Source organism: Rana temporaria, chromosome 8, assembly GCF_905171775.1.
Source record: "Rana temporaria chromosome 8, aRanTem1.1, whole genome shotgun sequence".
Lineage (NCBI taxonomy): Eukaryota > Metazoa > Chordata > Amphibia > Anura > Ranidae > Rana > Rana temporaria.
In genome coordinates, this window is record NC_053496.1 from 189,993,727 (window position 1) to 190,013,992 (window position 20,266).

Here is a 20,266-nt window from a genome sequence, read left to right on the forward strand (position 1 = left end):
GTGTGTGTCTGTGGGATGGAGACCGATTGTAAGCTCCTCGGGGGCGGGGACTGATTTGAGCGCACTGTATGTAAACTGTACAGAATAAATAATCTGAAGGATGTGGAGTTGGACCTCCGACGTGTTCTATAGAAGTTCTCAGTGTTCTGGTGGAACGAAGACATTCCGGGTGACTATGAAGAGGGAGGAGCTTCTGGGCGGAGTCACTGACCTTCCTTTTCAGGTTCTATGACCCCCACAAATGTCTCCTCCCATTTCCAGACTCCATTTTCTCTGTTTTAGTTCCATCACATCACGGCTTGGTATTTTGGAGAGCTATTTTATCTTAGAGAAATTCCCAAAACATGGCGGCCTGTTGGGGGCACTTAAGGACCTCCGATATAAAGCAGTGGTCACTACATGGCGGACCGCGGAACCAGACCAAGTGACAGTCCTGTCCGGACCGTGCCACGGCTGGGTATCCTCTCCCGGACCCCCCACTGACGTCATCCTCACAGGGGGTGGGAGGAGCTGAAGACTGAGGGGCGGGAGGTGCCCCGAGTTCTTATGTAACGAGCGGGTGATCGCCGGCTTGTTAATTTGAAAAGTCTCCCGACTCTCTGACCCGATCTGCAGCACGCTGTGAGGATGTGACATCGGTGGCCGGGCTGGAGGACCCGGGAGAGGACACTCCAGGGTGATTAGTGCCTCTGCCAAAGGAGACTGTGCAGGGGAGGCTTGCATTAAAAGGGGCTCTGAGCTGTGTTGTGTAAAGGGGCAATGCAATGTAAAGGGGGGGCAGTGCTGTTAAAGGGAACTGCGGACACTGTAATGTAAAGGGGGGCACTGTTGTGTAAAGGGGTGTACTGTTGTGTAAGGGGGCAATGTAAGGGGGGGGCATTGTTATGTAAAGGAGGCAGTGTAGTGTAAAGGGGCAGTGCAATGTAAAGGGGGGTAGTGTTGTGTAAAGGGCGATGTAAAAGGGGAAATGTTGTGTAAAGGGGCAGTGCAATGTAAAGGGGGGCAGTGTTGTGTAAAGGGAAATGTAAAGGGGGTAGTGTTGTGTAAAGGGGTAGTGCAATGTAAGGGGGGGTAGTGTTGTGTAAAGGGCAATGTAAGGGGGGCAGTGTTGTGTAAAGGGGGAAATGTTGTGTAAAGGGACACTGCAATGTAAGGGGGGGGGGGTAGTGTTGTGTAAAGGGGGGTAGTGTTGTGTAAAGGGACACTGCAATGTAAGGGGGGGGGGTAGTGTTGTGTAAAGGGGGGTAGTGTTGTGTAAAGGGCAATGTAAGGGGGGTAGTGTTGTGTAAAGGGCAATGTAAGGGGGGCAGTGTTGTGTAAAGGGGGGCAGTGCAATGTAAAGGGGGGCAGTGCAATGTAAAGGGGGAAATGTTGTGTAAAGGGGGGCAGTGCAATGTAAAGGGGGAAATGTTGTGTAAAGGGGGGCAGTGCAATGTAAATGGGGGGTGGGTCAGTACTGTGAAAGGGAACTGAGGACATTGTGATGTAAAGGGGACTACGATGGGAAAGGTACTCTGAATACGATGATGTACGGGGGGGGAGGGGGGGGACGTGATATAGTGCTAACGAGATTCGGACCTTTGCTGGAAAGAAAATTGTGCTGACCGGACCCCTGTACATTTTTATTCAAGACCCCCCATGTAATAGAAGAGATCCTCACCAAGAGTTCACATATTTATTACTAACAAATGTATAAAAGCCACCCGTTATTATCACATGAGGTCATCCAGGAGGGGTCAGAGGACTGACGGGAATCCACATTTATACCACCCAGGTTTCTCCCCAGGTGTGGACCTTCTGGTGAAGGACCAGTTTCTGGTTGGGTAGTTTCTCCCCAGGTGTGGTCAGTTTCTGGTTGGGTAGTTTCTCCCCAGGTGTGGTCAGTTTCTGGTTGGGTAGTTTCTCCCCAGTGTGGTCAGCTTTTGGTTGGATAGTTTCTCCCCGGAGTGGATCTTCTGGTGAAGGACCAGCTTCTGGTTGGGTAGTTTCTCCCAGGTGTGGTCAGTTTCTGGTTGGGTAGTTTCTCCCCAGGTGTGGTCAGTTTCTGGTTGGATAGTTTCTCCCCAGGTGTGGTCAGTTTCTGGTTGGGTAGTTTCTCCCCAGGTGTGGTCAGTTTCTGGTTGGGTAGTTTCTCCCCGGTGTGGTCAGTTTCTGGTTGGGTAGTTTCTCCCCGGTGTGGTCAGTTTCTCCCCAGTGTGGTCAGCTTTTGGTTGGATAGTTTCTCCTCGGAATGGATCTTCTGGTGAACAGTTTCCCACACTCTTGAGGACGTTGACGCTTCTCTCCCATATGAAGGTGCTGGTGGACCAATAAATCAGCCTTCCAGGTGAGGTGAACGGCTTCACTCCGGAGTGAACCTTCTGGGGTTTGGCTGGCTATAACCGATCGGCGTAGCTCCTACAGGACACACCAGAAGCCAGGTGAACCATCCACATCATCCAAGGAGAGTTCTGCTTTAATATCCGCCCATCTCTGATGTCATACAGGGAGGAGGGTCTCCTCAATGTCACCCCGGGAGACCCTTGAAGACATCTTCCTCTGGTCGGGGCTCCTCCTGGATATGGAAAGACGGATGGGAACGATCCTGGAGGACGAAGCTGCCTGGGTGAGACTTGGGTAAAACTGTCATGTGATCTGAGGAGGGCGGAGCTGCCGGATGGAGATCTCGCTAGAGAGACAGGTCCTCTTTATGAGAACGGCTATTCTGAGTGGATGATGAGGGGGAGGGGTCTACGGGGGGCTCTGCGGGTTCCTCCTTAATGTCCGGGTTCGGGGGAACACAGCCGGCGGGACCAGGCTCCTCCTCCACTATATTAGTCAATGAATTGGGCGAGAGAAGCTCCGCCTTAACCCGAGATGGCCCTCTGTGATTGGTGCTGCAGGTAGGCGGGGTTTGTATAAACTTTAGAATGCCATGTTCTTTATTGGGGGCGGGCACCGAGGGGTTGAATAATACGGCCGGGATCGCCATGTTCCAGATATCTGAAGAAAAAAGCAGAAAACAAGAAATCAGCAGGAGCCTCCAATAGGAAACGGGGATTTCATGACGTCATAAAGAGGTACAAGGGAGGGGCCTAACCGTCACATGACCATCCTCCGTCACATGACAATTTCTGGTGGTTCAGTCAGGAGGCGGGACTCCCTAAGCTTCGGTCAGGAGGCGGGACTCCCTAAGCTTCGGTCAGGAGGCGGGACTCCCTAAGCTTCGGTCAGGAGGCGGGACTCCCTCAGCTTCGGTCAGGAGGCGGGACTTTCTAAGCTTCAGTCAGGAGGCGGGACTCCCTAAGCTTCAGTCAGGAGGCGGGACTCCCTAAGCTTCGGTCAGGAAGCGGGACTCCCTAAGCTTCGGTCAGGAGGCGGGACTCCCTAAGCTTCGGTCAGGAGGCGGGACTCCCTAAGCTTTGGTCAGGAGGCGGGACTCCCTTAGCTTCGGTCAGGAGGCGGGGATACTTTAGCTTAGGTCAGGAGGCGGGACTCCCTAAGCTTCGGTCAGGAAGCGGGACTCCCTAAGCTTGGGTCAGGAGGCGGGACTTCTATCAGGTGACTTACTGCAGTCGGAACAGACGGGCTTTCCATCGATGTGCGTCCGCTCGTGGCGGAGGAGAAGCGCCTTGTGGGTGAAGATCTTCTGGCAGACGATGCAGGAATATGGTAGGCTCATGTGTTGGGAGACCTGTGATTGGCTGGCGAAGCGTTTGCCGCAGTGCGAGCAGCAGAACGGTTTCCCCCCGGTGTGGATCTTCTCATGGACCAGGACGCTCAGGGTGGTCGGCGAGATGACGTTACACGCGGCGCAGTAGAGAACATTGCTGACTTTGTGGATCTGGACGTGGGCCTTGAGGTCCATCTTGCTGCAGAACTCGGCTCCGCACACCGGGCAGCACAGCTTCTTCCCGTTGTGGAACTCCCGGTGACGCACCATGTTGCCGTGGCTACTGAAGTTCCTTTTACACACGGGGCAGAGGTGGTCGTTCTTCGAGGGCTGACCTTTGACCTCGGTGGGTTTGGTCACCAGTTTGATCTTCTTGTTTTCTCCGGTGAAGGACCGGATGTCGGAGTCGGTGATTGTCCTTTTCAGGATGTCGATCCCAGAAGCAGCAGGAGAACCTTCATCCTCCTCTTTAATCGGACTCTGTGAGGGATCCGCGTGGGTGGGATCTTCTCTGTCCGGAGATTGGGGTTCCTTCTTTATTTCTGGAGGTGGGTCCCTCCTCATCTGAGATGTCCGAGTGTTGGGGGGGTCTTCTCCTTCATCTGATTGGGGTTCCTCCTTAATACGGGACAATACATTCTCTCTATGGTCTTGGCCGGTGGTTGGGGGGGCGTGTCCTTCACCTGATTGGGGTTCCTCCTTTATAGCACTGGATGGGAGTTCATCTTCATTCGGCCTGATGGTTGGAGCCGCCATCTTGAAGACATCTGAAAGAAGCAGAAAAAGGAAGTCAGGAGGAGCCTCCCATTAGAAATGTCATAGGCAAGGGGAGGAGATTCACCGTCACATGACCAGATGGTTGATTTCCTATTGGCTCATAATATCTAATAATGAATTCTGGGGCCAACACAAGATATATGAAGATGGTCACCTTAGATGACGTCACCCTATAGGAATGTATGGACAAGCCAGCCCACCAATCTCCTTTCAGGGTCTTCCTTAGAGGGTCATATTAATGCTCCAGTGGGGGGTGGACATTCCTTACACACCTGGTAGATGATATCCATGTACAAGCTAGTGGGATCGGAGCACAGGTGGTTTTCTGGTGGTTCAGGAGGCCCGGGTCTCCCTTGGGTTCCCTCAGGAAGCTTGGGACTCCCTTGGGTTCCCTCAGGAGGCCCGGGACTCCCTTGGGTTCCCTCAGGAGACCCGGGACTCCCTTGGGTTCCCTCAGGAGACCCGGGACTCCCTTGGGTTCCCTCAGGAGGCCCGGGACTCCCTTGGGTTCCCTCAGGAGGCCCGGGACTCCCTTGGGTTCCCTCAGGAGACCCGGGACTCCCTTTTGTTCCCTCAGGAGGCCCGGGACTTCCTTGGGTTCCCTCAGGAGACCCGGGACTCCCTTGGGTTCCCTCAGGAGACCCGGGACTCCCTTGGGTTCCCTCAGGAGGCCCTGGACTCCCATGGGTTCCCCCAGGTTCCCATAGACACACAGAGGTGGCTCAGGGGTGATCAAGCAGCTTGCCCTGGGGGCACTCAGCGCCAGGAGCGACCCATCTCCCCCAACACGCCCCTTATCACCTGGTAGATGATATTCATGTACAAGCTAGTGGGATCGGAGCACAGGTGGTTTTCTGGTGGTTCAGGAGGCCCGGGACTCCCTTGGGTTTGCTCAGGAGGCCCGGGACTCCCTTGGGTTCCCTCAGGAGGCCCAGGACTCCCTTGGGTTTCCTCAGGAGGCCCGGGACTCCCTTGGGTTCCCTCAGGAGGCTCGGGACTCCCTTGGGTTCCCATAGACACACAGAGGTGGCTCAGGAGCGATCAAGCAGCTTACCCTCGGGGGCACTCAGCAGGGGGGAGGGGCCAGGAGCGACCCGTCTCCCCCTACACACCCCTTTATCACCTGGTAGATGATATCCATGCACAAGCTAGTGGGATCGGAGCACAGGTGGTTTAGGAGGCCCGGGCCTCCCTTGGGTTCCCTCAGGGGGCCCGGGACTCCCTTGGGTTCCCTCAGGAGGCTCGGGACTCCCTTGGGTTCCCTCAGGAGGCTCAGGACTCCCTTGGGTTCCCTCATTAGGCCCGGAACTCCCTTTGGTTCCCTTAGGAGGCTCGGGACTCCCTTGGGTTCCCTCAGGAGGCCCGGGACTCCTTTGGGTTCCCTCAGGAGGCCTGGGCCTCCCTTGTGTTCCCATAGACACACAGAGGTGGCTCAGGAGCAATCAAGCAGCTTACCCTGGGGGCACTCAGCAGGGGGGAGGGGCCAGGAGCGACCCATCTCCCCTAGTGGGATCGGAGCACAGGTGGTTTTCTGGTGGTTCAGGAGGCCCGGGACTCCCTTGGGTTCCCTCAGGTCTCCTTTGGGTTCTCTCAGGAGGCCCGGGATTCCCTTGGGTTCCCTCAGGAGGCCCGGGCCTCCATTAGGTTCTCTCAGGTGGCCCGGGCCTCCCTTGGGTTCCCTCAGGTGGATCGGGACTCCCTTGGGTTCCCTCAGGTGGATCGGGACTCCCTTGGGTTCCCTCAGGGGGCCCGGGATTCCCTTGGGTTCTATCAGGAGGCCCGGGATTCCCTTGGGTTCCATCAGGAGGCCCGTGCCCATAGCACCACCAGGAGGATCGGGGGCTGCTCTGTGCAAAACCTATACAGAGCCGGAAAATATAACCTTTAGTATCACTCTAATCAATAGTTTTAGCTGTCAAGAACGGGTTAACCTTCATTAACTGTTATCATGCGATAATTGGCTACAGCTAATCACATGGTACAGGTAGCCTGGTACCATGTGATCGCTGTGAGCCAATCACAGCTTCACAACACTAAGCAAGGCTTAGTGTATGATTATTTACATTGTATGACCAATCACAGCGATCACATGATACCCCGGCCTCTATGGGGAGCGGTGACGGTCATCCACTGTAGCCACCAGCAGCATGCCCATGTACTACCAACGTAAATGTAGGTGACTGTGCCTCTACCTGCCGCCGACTCGCAGCAGAATTACTGTGAGTGGTCGGCAGGTGGGACATGTGATGGTCTAGACCAGTGATGGGGAACCTCGGCCCCCCAGATGTTTTGGAACTACATTTCCCATGATGCTCACCTACTCTGCAGAGTGCCTGAGCATCATGGGAAATGTAGTTCCAAAACATCCGGGGTGCCGAGGTTCTCCATCACTGGTCTATACCATCCTCCGTCACATGACCACACCCCCTCCCCTGTCACATGACAGCATCTGATGGTATAGAAGGCGGGAACCCTGAGCTGAACCTCCAAGTACCTCGGTCACACCCCCGCGGACCCTCCTATGTTCCGGTCAGTTCACCTCATCATCAGAAGAAGTACTCACTGCAGTCGGAGCAGACGGGATCTCCCCCGGCGTGCGCCCGCTCGTGCCTGAGGAGCAGCGCCTTGTGGGCGACGTGTTTCCCGCACAGCAGGCACAGGTAGAGTTTGCTCATGTGCTCGGTGGCGCTGGGCTTGCTGGAGAAGCGTTTCCCGCAGTGGGAGCAGGCCAGGAGCTTGACCCCGGTGTGGATCCTCTTCTGGACGATGGGGTTGACGTTGCCGGGGAAGGTGACGTCACACTGGGAGCAGTGGAGGACTTTGCTGACTTTGTGGGTCTGAGTGTGGGCCTTGAGGTCCATCTTGCTGCAGAACTCGGCTCCGCACACCGGGCAGCACATCTTCTTCCCGTTGTGGAACTCCCGGTGGCGCACCATGTTGCCGTGGGTGCTGAAGCCTTTCTTACACACGGGGCAGGGGTGCTTGGAGGAGGCGGCGGCCACTTTGTCCTGCTTGGGTTTGGTCTTCACCTTCCTTCCTCTGATGTATTCTCCGGTGATAGTGAAGGAGTGAATGTCGGAATCGGTGATGATCCCTTTCAGGATGCGAATCCCGGCGGGAGGGAAATCTTCTTCCTCCTCTTTAATCCGAACAGACGGAATCTGGGTGTGGTCAACGGGTAGACCTTGGGTGTGGTCAACGGGTAGACCCTGGGTGTGGTCAACTGGTAGACCTTGGGTGTGGTCAACGGGTAGACCTTGGGTGTGGTCAACTGGTAGACCTTGGGTGTGGTCAACGGGTAGACCTTGGGTGTGGTCAGCGGGTAGAGAGATGTCCATGTTGGTGGGATCTTCTCCATCAGATTGGGGTTCCTCCTTTATCTCTATCGGTGGACGGTGAACATGAGTCGGGTCACCTGAGAAGGGTTCCCTCTTAATCTGAGTGTTGGGGGGGTCTTCTCCTTCATCTGATTGGGGTTCCTCCTTAATACAGGACAATACATTCTCTGCGTGATCCAGGAGGGCGGAGCGGCCGGGGTCTGGGGGGTTGTGTCCTTCATCTGACGGAGGTTCCTCCTTTAGATGTTTGGTGGTCGTAGAACGGCCAGGTGGTGGGACTTCATGAGATGATCGGCGTTCCTCAACATGGAGTGAGGAGGCCTCCTTGTCAATCACGGAGAAACACGAGGTGGATGTAGAGCTGCCGGTGTGGAGACGGCCGTCACTTCTCTGCGACTCCATGGTCTTGGTCTCCTCCGTCTTATGTTGTAGTTCCTCCAACGAGGATCCTACACAATCTCACCGACCTGCTGGAGAGAAGGAGAGAATTCCAAGCAATTATAAGAGTAACATGACGATGTCATATAGAATATATTTCTATATTTAAAGTGGAGGTTCACCCTTAGAGGGCACTTTTCCCCTTAGATTCCTGCTCGTTGTGTCTAGGGGAATCGGCTATTTGTTATAAAATATGATCCGTACTTACCCGTTTTCGAGATGCATCTTCTTCCGTCGCTTCCGGGTATGGGCTGCGGGAGCGGGCGTTCCTTCTTGATTGACAGTCTTCCGAGAGGCTTCCGACGGTCGCATCCATCGCGTCACGATTTTCCGAAAGAAGCCGAACGTCGGTGCGCAGGCGCAGTATAGAGCCGCACCAACGTTCGGCTTCTTTCGGAAGCCTCTCGGAAGACTGTCAATCAAGAAGGAACGCCCATTCCCGCAGCCCATACCCGGAAGCGACGGAGAGGATGCATCTCGTAAACGGGTAAGTACAGCTCATATTTTAAAACAACTAGCCGATTCCCCTAGACAAACGAGCAGGAATCTAAGGGGGAAAGGGCAAAAAATATATAATTGGGTGAACTCCCGCTTTAATAAATTGGAAGGGCTCTTGCGCTATCGGTGCTAAATACTATGGGGGGGGGGGGGCACTGCTGCAGTTACCTGGAACCGGTCCTGGCCAGAAATATGTGGATGAAATAAATGATGGTGACTGCGCTGTGTGAGGAAGTGCTGCGCTGTGTGAGGAAGTGCTGCGCTGTATGAGGAAGTGTTGCGCTGTGTGAGGAAGTGCTGCGCTGTGTGAGGAAGTGCTGCGCTGTGTGAGGAAGTGCTGCGCTGTGTGAGGAAGTGCTGCGCTGTGTGAGGAAGTGCTGCGCTGTGTGAGGAAGTGCTGCGCTGTGTGAGGAAGTGACTGCGCTGTGTGAGGAAGTGCTGCGCTGTGTGAGGAAGTGCTGCGCTGTGTGAGGAAGTGCTGCGCTGTGTGAGGAAGTGCTGCGCTGTGTGAGGAAGTGCTGCGCTGTGTGAGGAAGTGACTGCGCTGTGTGAGGAAGTGCTGCGCTGTGTGAGGAAGTGCTGCGCTGTGTGAGGAAGTGCTGCTCTGTGTGAGGAAGTGCTGCGCTGTGTGAGGAAGTGCTGCGCTGTGTGAGGAAGTGTTGCGCTGTGTGAAGAAGTGTTGCGCTGTGTGAGGAAGTGCTGCGCTGTGTGAGGAAGTGCTGCGCTGTGTGAGGAAGTGTTGCGCTGTGTGAGGAAGTGCTGCGCTGTGTGAGGAAGTGCTGCGCTGTGTGAGGAAGTGCTGCGCTGTGTGAGGAAGTGCTGCGCTGTGTGAGGAAGTGCTGCGCTGTGTGAGGAAGTGCTGCGCTGTGTGAGGAAGTGCTGCGCTGTGTGAGGAAGTGACTGCGCTGTGTGAGGAAGTGCTGCGCTGTGTGAGGAAGTGCTGCGCTGTGTGAGGAAGTGCTGCGCTGTGTGAGGAAGTGCTGCGCTGTGTGAGGAAGTGCTGCGCTGTGTGAGGAAGTGCTGCGCTGTGTGAGGAAGTGTTGCGCTGTGTGAGGAAGTGTTGCGCTGTGTGAGGAAGTGCTGCGCTGTGTGAGGAAGTGCTGCGCTGTGTGAGGAAGTGCTGCGCTGTGTGAGGAAGTGCTGCGCTGTGTGAGGAAGTGCTGCGTTGTGTGAGGAAGTGCTGCGCTGTGTGAGGAAGTGCTGCGTTGTGTGAGGAAGTGCTGTGCTGTGTGAGGAAGTGCTGCGCTGTGTGAGGAAGTGCTGCTCTGTGTGAGGAAGTGTTGCGCTGTGTGAGGAAGTGTTGCGCTGTGTGAGGAAGTGCTGCGCTGTGTGAGGAAGTGCTGCGCTGTGTGAGGAAGTGTTGCGCTGTGTGAGGAAGTGCTGCGCTGTGTGAGGAAGTGCTGCGCTGTGTGAGGAAGTGTTGCGCTGTGTGAGGAAGTGCTGCGCTGTGTGAGGAAGTGCTGCGCTGTGTGAGGAAGTGCTGCGCTGTGTGAGGAAGTGCTGCGCTGTGTGAGGAAGTGCTGCGCTGTGTGAGGAAGTGCTGCGCTGTGTGAGGAAGTGTTGCGCTGTGTGAAGAAGTGCTGCGTTGTGTGAGGAAGTGCTGTGCTGTGTGAGGAAGTGCTGCTCTGTGTGAGGAAGTGCTGCGCTGTGTGAGGAAGTGCTGCGCTGTGTGAGGAAGTGTTGCGCTGTGTGAGGAAGTGCTGTGCTGTGTGAGGAAGTGTTGCGCTGTGTGAAGAAGTGCTGCGTTGTGTGAGGAAGTGCTGCGCTGTGTGAGGAAGTGCTGCGCTGTGTGAGGAAGTGTTGCGCTGTGTGAGGAAGTGCTGCGTTGTGTGAGGAAGTGCTGTGCTGTGTGAGGAAGTGCTGCTCTGTGTGAGGAAGTGCTGCGCTGTGTGAGGAAGTGTTGCGCTGTGTGAGGAAGTGTTGCGCTGTGTGAGGAAGTGCTGTGCTGTGTGAGGAAGTGTTGCGCTGTGTGAAGAAGTGCTGCGTTGTGTGAGGAAGTGCTGCGCTGTGTGAGGAAGTGCTGCGCTGTGTGAGGAAGTGTTGCGCTGTGTGAAGAAGTGCTGCGTTGTGTGAGGAAGTGCTGCGCTGTGTGAGGAAGTGCTGCGTTGTGTGAGGAAGTGCTGTGCTGTGTGAGGAAGTGCTGCGCTGTGTGAGGAAGTGCTGCTCTGTGTGAGGAAGTGCTGCGCTGTGTGAGGAAGTGCTGCTCTGTGTGAGGAAGTGTTGCGCTGTGTGAGGAAGTGTTGCGCTGTGTGAGGAAGTGCTGCGCTGTGTGAGGAAGTGCTGCGCTGTGTGAGGAAGTGTTGCGCTGTGTGAGGAAGTGCTGCGCTGTGTGAGGAAGTGCTGCGCTGTGTGAGGAAGTGTTGCGCTGTGTGAGGAAGTGCTGCGCTGTGTGAGGAAGTGCTGCGCTGTGTGAGGAAGTGCTGCGCTGTGTGAGGAAGTGCTGCGCTGTGTGAGGAAGTGCTGCGCTGTGTGAGGAAGTGCTGCGCTGTGTGAGGAAGTGTTGCGCTGTGTGAAGAAGTGCTGCGTTGTGTGAGGAAGTGCTGTGCTGTGTGAGGAAGTGCTGCTCTGTGTGAGGAAGTGCTGCGCTGTGTGAGGAAGTGCTGCGCTGTGTGAGGAAGTGTTGCGCTGTGTGAAGAAGTGCTGCGTTGTGTGAGGAAGTGCTGTGCTGTGTGAGGAAGTGCTGCTCTGTGTGAGGAAGTGCTGCGCTGTGTGAGGAAGTGCTGCGCTGTGTGAGGAAGTGCTGTGCTGTGTGAGGAAGTGTTGCGCTGTGTGAAGAAGTGCTGCGTTGTGTGAGGAAGTGCTGCGCTGTGTGAGGAAGTGCTGCGCTGTGTGAGGAAGTGTTGCGCTGTGTGAAGAAGTGCTGCGTTGTGTGAGGAAGTGCTGCGTTGTGTGAGGAAGTGCTGTGCTGTGTGAGGAAGTGCTGCGCTGTGTGAGGAAGTGCTGCGTTGTGTGAGGAAGTGCTGCGCTGTGTGAGGAAGTGCTGCGCTGTGTGAGGAAGTGCTGCGTTGTGTGAGGAAGTGCTGCGCTGTGTGAGGAAGTGCTGCGCTGTGTGAGGAAGTGCTGCGCTGTGTGAGGAAGTGGTGCGCTGTGTGAGGAAGTGCTGCGCTGTGTGAGGAAGTGCTGCGCTGTGTGAGGAAGTGTTGCGCTGTGTGAAGAAGTGCTGCGTTGTGTGAGGAAGTGCTGTGCTGTGTGAGGAAGTGCTGCTCTGTGTGAGGAAGTGCTGCGCTGTGTGAGGAAGTGCTGCGCTGTGTGAGGAAGTGTTGCGCTGTGTGAAGAAGTGCTGTGCTGTGTGAGGAAGTGCTGCTCTGTGTGAGGAAGTGCTGCTCTGTGTGAGGAAGTGCTGCTCTGTGTGAGGAAGTGCTGCGCTGTGTGAGGAAGGGGAAAGAGCAGATGCACAGGGAAGTGAGTAATCGCTAGAGCCAGTGGGGGTGGGAGGTCTGTGGGTCGGTAATGGTGAACAGCAATAAGCATAAATACAATATTAACATACACTATAATTAAATTAAATGATGAACATCACAAACATGAGAAGCATGTAAATCCAAACAGCTTAGTTGATGTGAATAGTGCCAAAAAGTTCAAATATAACACAATCCAGATGAGGTCCCAGAAGTCCCAGAAGAGGGAAGATGTGGGACCGTAATGAGGTAAAAACGTCAAATAACACAAATGAAATCTTAAAGTGCGCTGTGAAGGATAATAGAGGCCCAAGGGGGGGTATCCCGTGGTTGAAGAGCAGACTTCGGTGCGCACACCTCTAGTGGTGTAAAAGGCTCACCTCCAGGCCATAGTACGGACAACCTCAAACCAATCACTGTGTGTTCCCGGGCTCAGCAGGGTGGAGGTGACATCAAAGTCTCCACATCAAATGGTCATGTGGAAAGTGAAAGACAAGGGCAGATATGGCATAATACTGTGACTGCAGGTGTGGAAGATAATATGTCACGTGCACTCACATGGAGGTCTCTAGCAGCGCGCCTATCTCCTATGAACGGCGAGTTCCTGCGATCCGTCTTGATAGGCGCCTCTATCTTTCGTTACCACCTAGGCATCCACTGGGTGTTGGGTGCTCGGAGGGGGGGTGAAGTCATGTGACGTGACGCCACGCGTAGGGACAGGAAGTACCAGACCCCACACATCCTAACAGGAGGAACACGAGCACGGCGCTCGTTTTGTTTGGAAACATCTCACCATTGGAAATGTGAGTTTTTAACTTTTCTTTTATTAAACCTTTTTATGCGGAGCTGCACCATTGCCTTCCTTTTGTCTTTTGTTTATATACCCCTCCGAGCACCCAATACCCAGTGGATGCCTAGGTGGTAAGGAAAGATAGAGGAAGTGCGCCTATCAAGACGGATCGCAGGAACTCGCCGTTCCTAGGAGATAGGCGCGCTGCTAGAGACCTCCATGTGAGTGCACGTGACATATTATCTTCCACACCTGCAGTCACAGTATTATGCCATATCTGCCCTTGTCTTTCACTTTCCACATGACCATTTGATGTGGAGACTTTGATGTCACCTCCACCCTGCTGAGCCCGGGAACACACAGTGATTGGTTTGAGGTTGTCCGTACTATGGCCTGGAGGTGAGCCTTTTATACCACTAGAGGTGTGCGCACCGAAGTCTGCTCTTCAACCACGGGATACCCCCCCTTGGGCCTCTATTATCCTTCACAGTGCACTTTAAGATTTCATTTGTGTTATTTGACGTTTTTACCTCATTACGGTCCCACATCTTCCCTCTTCTGGGACTTCTGGGACCTCATCTGGATTGTGTTATATTTGAACTATTTGGCACTATTCACATCAACTAAGCTGTTTGGATTTACATGCTTCTCATGTTTGTGATGTTCATCATTTAATTTAATTATAGTGTATGTTAATATTGTATTTATGCTTATTGCTGTTCACCATTACCGACCCACAGACCTCCCACCCCCACTGGCTCTAGCGATTACTCACTTCCCTGTGCATCTGCTCTTTCCCCTTCCTCACACAGAGCAGCACTTCCTCACACAGCGCAGCACTTCCTCACACAGAGCAGCACTTCCTCACACAGCGCAACACTTCCTCACACAGCGCAGCACTTCCTCACACAGCGCAGCACTTCCTCACACAGAGCAGCACTTCCTCACACAGCGCAGCACTTCCTCACACAGAGCAGCACTTCCTCACACAGCGCAGCACTTCCTCACACAGAGCAGCACTTCCTCACACAGCGCAACACTTCCTCACACAGCGCAGCACTTCCTCACACAGCGCAGCACTTCCTCACACAGAGCAGCACTTCCTCACACAGCGCAGCACTTCCTCACACAGCGCAGCACTTCCTCACACAACGCAGCACTTCTTCACACAGCGCAACACTTCCTCACGCAGCGCAGCACTTCCTCACACAGAGCAGCACTTCCTCACGCAGCGCAGCACTTCCTCACACAGAGCAGCACTTCCTCACGCAGCGCAGCACTTCCTCACGCAGCGCAGCACTTCCTCACACAGCGCAGCACCTCCTCACACAGCGCAGCACCTCCTCACACAGCGCAGCCCTTCCTCACACAGCGCAGCACCTCCTCACACAGCGCAGCCCTTCCTCACACAGCGCAGCACTTCCTCACACAGCGCAGCACTTCCTCACACAGCGCAGCACTTCCTCACACAGCGCAACACTTCCTCAGACAGCGAAGCACTTCCTCACACAGCGCAACACTTCCTCACACAGCGCAGCACTTCCTCACACAGCGCAGCACTTCCTCACACAGCGCAGCACTTCCTCACACAGCGCAGCACTTCCTCACACAGAGCAGCACTTCCTCACACAGCGCAGCACTTCCTCACACAGCGCAGCACTTCCTCACACAGAGCAGCACTTCCTCACACAGCGCAGCACTTCCTCACACAGCGCAGCACTTCCTCACACAGCGCAGCACTTCCTCACACAGCGCAGCACTTCCTCACACAGCGCAGCACTTCCTCACACAGAGCAGCACTTCCTCACACAGCGCAGCACTTCCTCACACAGCGCAGCACTTCCTCACACAGCGCAGCACCTCCTCACACAGCGCAGTCACTTCCTCACACAGCGCAGTCACTTCCTCACACAGCGCAGCACTTCCTCACACAGCGCAGCACTTCCTCACACAGCGCAGCACCTCCTCACACAGCGCAGCACCTCCTCACACAGCGCAGTCACTTCCTCACACAGCGCAGTCACTTCCTCACACAGCGCAGCACTTCCTCACACAGCGCAGCACTTCCTCACACAGCGCAGCACTTCCTCACACAGCGCAGCACTTCCTCACACAGCGCAGCACTTCCTCACACAGCGCAGCACTTCCTCACACAGAGCAGCACTTCCTCACACAGCGCAGCACTTCCTCACACAGCGCAGCACTTCCTCACACAGCGCAGCACTTCCTCACACAGCGCAGCACTTCCTCACACAGCGCAGCACTTCCTCACACAGAGCAGCACTTCCTCACACAGCGCAGCACTTCCTCACACAGCGCAGCACTTCCTCACACAGTGCAGCACCTCCTCACACAGTGCAGTCACTTCCTCACACAGCGCAGTCACTTCCTCACACAGCGCAGCACTTCCTCACACAGCGCAGCACTTCCTCACACAGCGCAGCACTTCCTCACACAGCGCAGCACCTCCTCACACAGCGCAGCACCTCCTCACACAGCGCAGTCACTTCCTCACACAGCGCAGTCACTTCCTCACACAGCGCAGCACTTCCTCACACAGCGCAGCACTTCCTCACACAGCGCAGCACTTCCTCACACAGCGCAGCACTTCCTCACACAGCGCAGCACTTCCTCACACAGCGCAGCACTTCCTCACACAGCGCAGCACTTCCTCACACAGCGCAGCACTTCCTCACACAGCGCAGCACTTCCTCACACAGCGCAGCACCTCCTCACACAGCGCAGTCACTTCCTCACACAGCGCAGCACTTCCTCACACAGAGCAGCACTTCCTCACACAGAGCAGCACTTCCTCACACAGCGCAGCACCTCCTCACACAGCGCAGTCACTTCCTCACACAGCGCAGTCACTTCCTCACACAGCGCAGTCACTTCCTCACACAGCGCAGTCACTTCCTCACACAGCGCAGTCACTTCCTCACACAGCGCAGCACTTCCTCACACAGCGCAGCACTTCCTCACACAGCGCAGCACTTCCTCACACAACGCAGCACTTCCTCACACAGCGCAGTCACCATCATTTATTTCATATTTCTATATTTGCTATTCCTCCATTCCTTACCATGTGACCAGCTGTCAGCCAATGACAGATCATCACGTGATGTAAACAAAAGCCGGTCCCCGAAGAGGAAGGAGCCTCCTCTGTGCTGTCAGTACCCCCTGCCGGTGCCACCTATCAATGCCCACCAGTGGTGCCCCCCCAGTGCCCATTACTGACACCCATCAGTGCCCATTACTGACACCCATCAGTGCCCATTACTGACACCCATCAGTGCCCATTACTGACACCCATCAGTGCCCATTAGGGGGGTGTAACGGATCAAAAAACTCACGGATCGGATCATTTTTTGGATCGGCAAAAAAAAAATCATCAGAATCCCCCATACATTGCTCAGTGCGCTGCCGCCGCCGGGTGGACCAAGTTGGTCGCCGCTCCGGAGCTACGCCGAAGCCTTTCCTATGGACGAGGCAGCGGAGCGCTCCGCGGATCGCCTGGTGTGCCGATCCGAACAGGTTGACCCGTTGCACCACTAGTGCCCATCACTGGCACCTTTTAGTGCCACTTCTCAGTGCCCACCAGTGCCACCTATAAATGCCCTTCAGTGCCACCCATCAGTGGCCACCAGTGTCGCCTATCAATGCCCACCAGTGGTGCCACTCAGTGCCACCTAGCAGTGCTGCCTATCAGTGCCCATTACTGCCAGCTATCAGTGCCACTTCTCAGTGTCCACCAGTGCCACCTATAAATGCCCTTCAGTGACACTCATTAGTGCCCACCAGTGGTGCCACTCAGTGCCCATCACTGCCACCCATCAGTGCCCATCACTGCCACCCATCAGTGCCCATCATTGCCAGCTATAAGTGGCACCTATCACTGCCACCCATCAGTGCCCATCACTGCCAGCTATCAGTGCCACCTATTATTGCCACTTCTCAGTGCCCACCAGTGCCACCTATAAATGCCCTTCAGTGCCACCCATTAGTGCCCATCACTATCAATGCCACCTATTAGTGCCACTTCTCATTGCCCACCAGTGCCACCAATAAATGCCCTTCAGTGCCCATTACTATCAATGCCACCTATTAGTGCCACTTCTCATTGCCTACCAGTGCCACCAATAAATGCCCTTCAGTGCCACCCATCAGTGCCCATCACTATCAATGTCACCTATTAGTACCACTTCTCAGTGCCCACCAGTGCCACCAATAAATGCCCTTCAGTGCCCATTACTATCAATGCCACCTATTAGTGCCACTTCTCAGTGCCCACCTATAAATGCCCTTCAGTGCCACCCATCAGTGCCCATTACTTTCAATGCCACCTATTAGTGCCACTTCTCATTGCCCACCAGTGCCACCAATAAATGCCCTTCAGTGCCACCCATCAGTGCCCATTACTATCAATGCCACCTATTAGTGCCACTTCTCATTGCCCACCAGTGCCACCAATAAATGCCCATCAGTGCCCATCACTATCAATGTCACCTATTAGTACCACTTCTCAGTGCCCACCAGTGCCACCAATAAATGCCCATCAGTGCCCATCACTATCAATGCCACCTATTACTAACACTTCTCAGTGCCCACCAGTGCCACCAATAAATGCCCTTCAGTGCCACCCATCAGTGCCCATCACTATCAATGTCACCTATTAGTGCCACTTCTCAGTGCCCACCTATAAATGCCCTTCAGTGCCACCCATCAGTGCCCATTACTTTCAATGCCACCTATTAGTGCCACTTCTCATTGCCCACCAGTGCCACCAATAAATGCCCTTCAGTGCCACCCATCAGTGCCCATCACTATCAATGCCACCTATTACTAACACTTCTCAGTGCCCACCAGTGCCACCAATAAATGCCCTTCAGTGCCACCCATCAGTGCCCATTACTATCAATGCCACCTATTAGTGCCACTTCTCAGTGCCCACCTATAAATGCCCTTCAGTGCCACCCATCAGTGCCCATCACTATCAATGCCACCTATTACTAACACTTCTCAGTGCCCACCAGTGCCACCTATAAATGCCCTTCAGTGCCACCCATCAGTGCCCATCACTATCAATGTCACCTATTAGTGCCACTTCTCAGTGCCCACCAGTGCCACCAATAAATGCCCATCAGTGCCCATCACTATCAATGCCACCTATTACTAACACTTCTCAGTGCCCACCAGTGCCACCAATAAATGCCCTTCAGTGCCACCCATCAGTGCCCATCACTATCAATGTCACCTATTAGTGCCACCTATGAGCATGGTTGTGTGAGGACGCACAGTGCAGGAGCGCCCATCGAACTCCCTGAGACGGCGCTCGGCATGAGAACAACTAAACAGCGGGTTACCGGGGACCTCCCGCGAGGCGGCGGAGCGCTGCGATACACAGCAATCCTTCCCCGTGACACAGAAGCGGGAACCACGTATATATAAATTAGGAATATTTATTACGGGAAAAAGTAAAACATATTGCATTTTTTTGCAGAATTGTCGCTCTATTTTTGTTTATAGCGCAAAAAATAAAAACCGCAGAAGTGATGAAATACCACCAAAAGAAATCTCTATTTGTGGGGAAAAAAGGACGCCAATTTTGTCCGGGAGCCACGTCGCACGACCGCGCAATTGTCAGTTACAGCGGGCAGGAAGGGGGGGTAAATGTGGTTAGAGAAATGGCGGTGCGGCGGACTCTCGTACTGTAAAATCAGAGCCCCTCCCCCGATGGCGTCCGTCCCGGAGTTATAAATAGAAACGGGCGGGTGAAGGGAGAAAATCATTGCAGAGAATGTGACACATAATACACAGCCCACAGGGAGCTTTGTACTGGGTGGGAGGAGATTTGTAATGGGATGGGAGGAGTTGTGTGGTGGGAGAAGTTTTGTGGTGGGAGGAGTTTTGTAGTGGGGTGGGAGGAGTTTTGTGGTGGGAGGAGTTTTGTGGTGAGGTGGGAGGAGATTTGTAATGGGTTGGGAGAAGTTTTGTGGTGGGAGGAGTTTTGTAGTGGGGTGGGAGGAGTTTTGTGGTGTGGTGGTGGGAGGAGTTTTGTGGTGAGGTGGGAGGAGTTTTGTAGTGGCATGGGAGGAGTTTTGTAGTGGGGTGGGAGGAGTTTTGTAGTGGCATGGGAGGAGTTTTGTAGTGGGGTGTGAGGAGTTTTGTAGTGGCATGGGAGGAGTTTTGTGGTGTGGTGGGAGGAGTCTGGTGTGACAGCCGTCCTCCCGCCTTGTGATGGACAGAAGTGGGCGGAGTCTATAGATATTGGACCGTCCAGTCACAGTTGTGGAATCACAAGGAAGGCGGAGCTGAAGGTGGGGGGGGTGGGATCTCCTGACCAGACTCCGCCCACTATCACAGTCCTGGGAGGTCCCCGCAGTGTACAGAGGGAGGACATCGAGGAGTGATATACACACTGCGTCTGGGGAAAGGGACGTCCCCGTACATTGGACGGCGTGGTGGGAGGAGTTCCCGCGGCTCCAGCCCCGCCCCCATTACTGGTAATAATAAAGTCCCGTCATCTGGAGATCTGACACCGCAGGAAGTGAGGGGTGTCCCCATGGGTGAGATTCCTCCTCACTTCCTGTTCTGGTGACACCGCAGGAAGTGAGGGGTGTCCCCATTGGTGAGATTCCCCCTCACTTCCTGTTCTGGTGACACCGCAGGAAATGAGGGGTGTCCACATTGGTGAGATTCCCCCTCACTTCCTGTTCTGGTGACACCGCAGGAAGTGAGGGGTGTCCCCATTGGTGAGATTCCCCCTCACTTCCTGTTCTGGTGACACCGCAGGAAATGAGGGGTGTCCACATTGGTGAGATTCCCCCTCACTTCCTGTTCTGGTGACACCGCAGGAAGTGAGGGGTGTCCCCATTGGTGAGATTCCCCCTCACTTCCTGTTCTGGTGACACCGCAGGAAATGAGGGGTGTCCACATTGGTGAGATTCCCCCTCACTTCCTGTTCTGGTGACACCGCAGGAAGTGAGGGGTGTCCCCATTGGTGAGATTCCCCCTCACTTCCTGTTCTGGTGACACCGCAGGAAATGAGGGGTGTCCACATTGGTGAGATTCCCCCTCACTTCCTGTTCTGGTGACACCGCAGGAAGTGAGGGGTGTCCCCATGGGTGAGATTCCCCCTCACTTCCTGTTCTGGTGACACCATATACATTGGGGGAATCTTCTTTCAGTGATGGGGGGACACACACCTGACAGGGGGTGGGGTCACAGAGCCCCGCCCTCTCCTCAGGGATGTGTATAGGGGGAGGAGGAGACACCTGTCTGTGCTGGCCCAGCTCCCGGTGTACAGGGGAGGGGGAGGGGAATCACTCACCTGAACTCGGCTCCTCTCCACACACAGCGCACACCGGAAGTGGGC

At 54.8% G+C, this 20,266-nt stretch overlaps 1 protein-coding gene across 2 annotated transcripts; it reads right to left on the reverse strand.

Moving 5' to 3' along the window:
• Positions 1–1,942: 1,942 nt before the first annotated feature.
• On the reverse strand, positions 1,943–20,262 carry LOC120909773 (zinc finger protein 133-like). 2 transcript variants are annotated; one of them, XM_040321503.1, is made up of 5 exons: positions 20,222–20,262; positions 7,662–8,237; positions 6,993–7,613; positions 3,550–4,419; positions 1,943–2,982 (listed from the first exon to the last, which is right to left on the reverse strand). In XM_040321503.1, the coding sequence occupies exons 2-5, from the start codon at positions 8,167–8,169 to the stop codon at positions 2,669–2,671; spliced, it is 2,313 nt and encodes a 770-aa protein (XP_040177437.1). In that variant the 5' UTR covers positions 8,170–8,237; positions 20,222–20,262; the 3' UTR covers positions 1,943–2,668. The 2 variants fall into 2 exon arrangements, with proteins under 2 accessions (XP_040177437.1, XP_040177436.1); XM_040321502.1 differs by having other exon boundaries at positions 6,993–8,237.
• Positions 20,263–20,266: the final 4 nt, after the last annotated feature.

What these genes read in the sequence shown, in the direction of transcription:
- LOC120909773 (XM_040321502.1), bottom strand. Translation starts at nt 8,169, where the DNA reads ATGGAGTCGCAGAGAAGTGACGGCCGTCTCCACACCGGCAGCTCTACA. An exon ending in TCCCGTCTGCTCCGACTGCA is followed by an intron (nt 4,420 to 6,992) that starts GTGAGTACTTCT and finishes TGCTTCTTTCAG; the next exon opens with ATGTCTTCAAGATGGCGGCT. An exon ending in GCCCGTCTGTTCCGACTGCA is followed by an intron (nt 2,983 to 3,549) that starts GTAAGTCACCTG and finishes TTTTTTCTTCAG; the next exon opens with ATATCTGGAACATGGCGATC.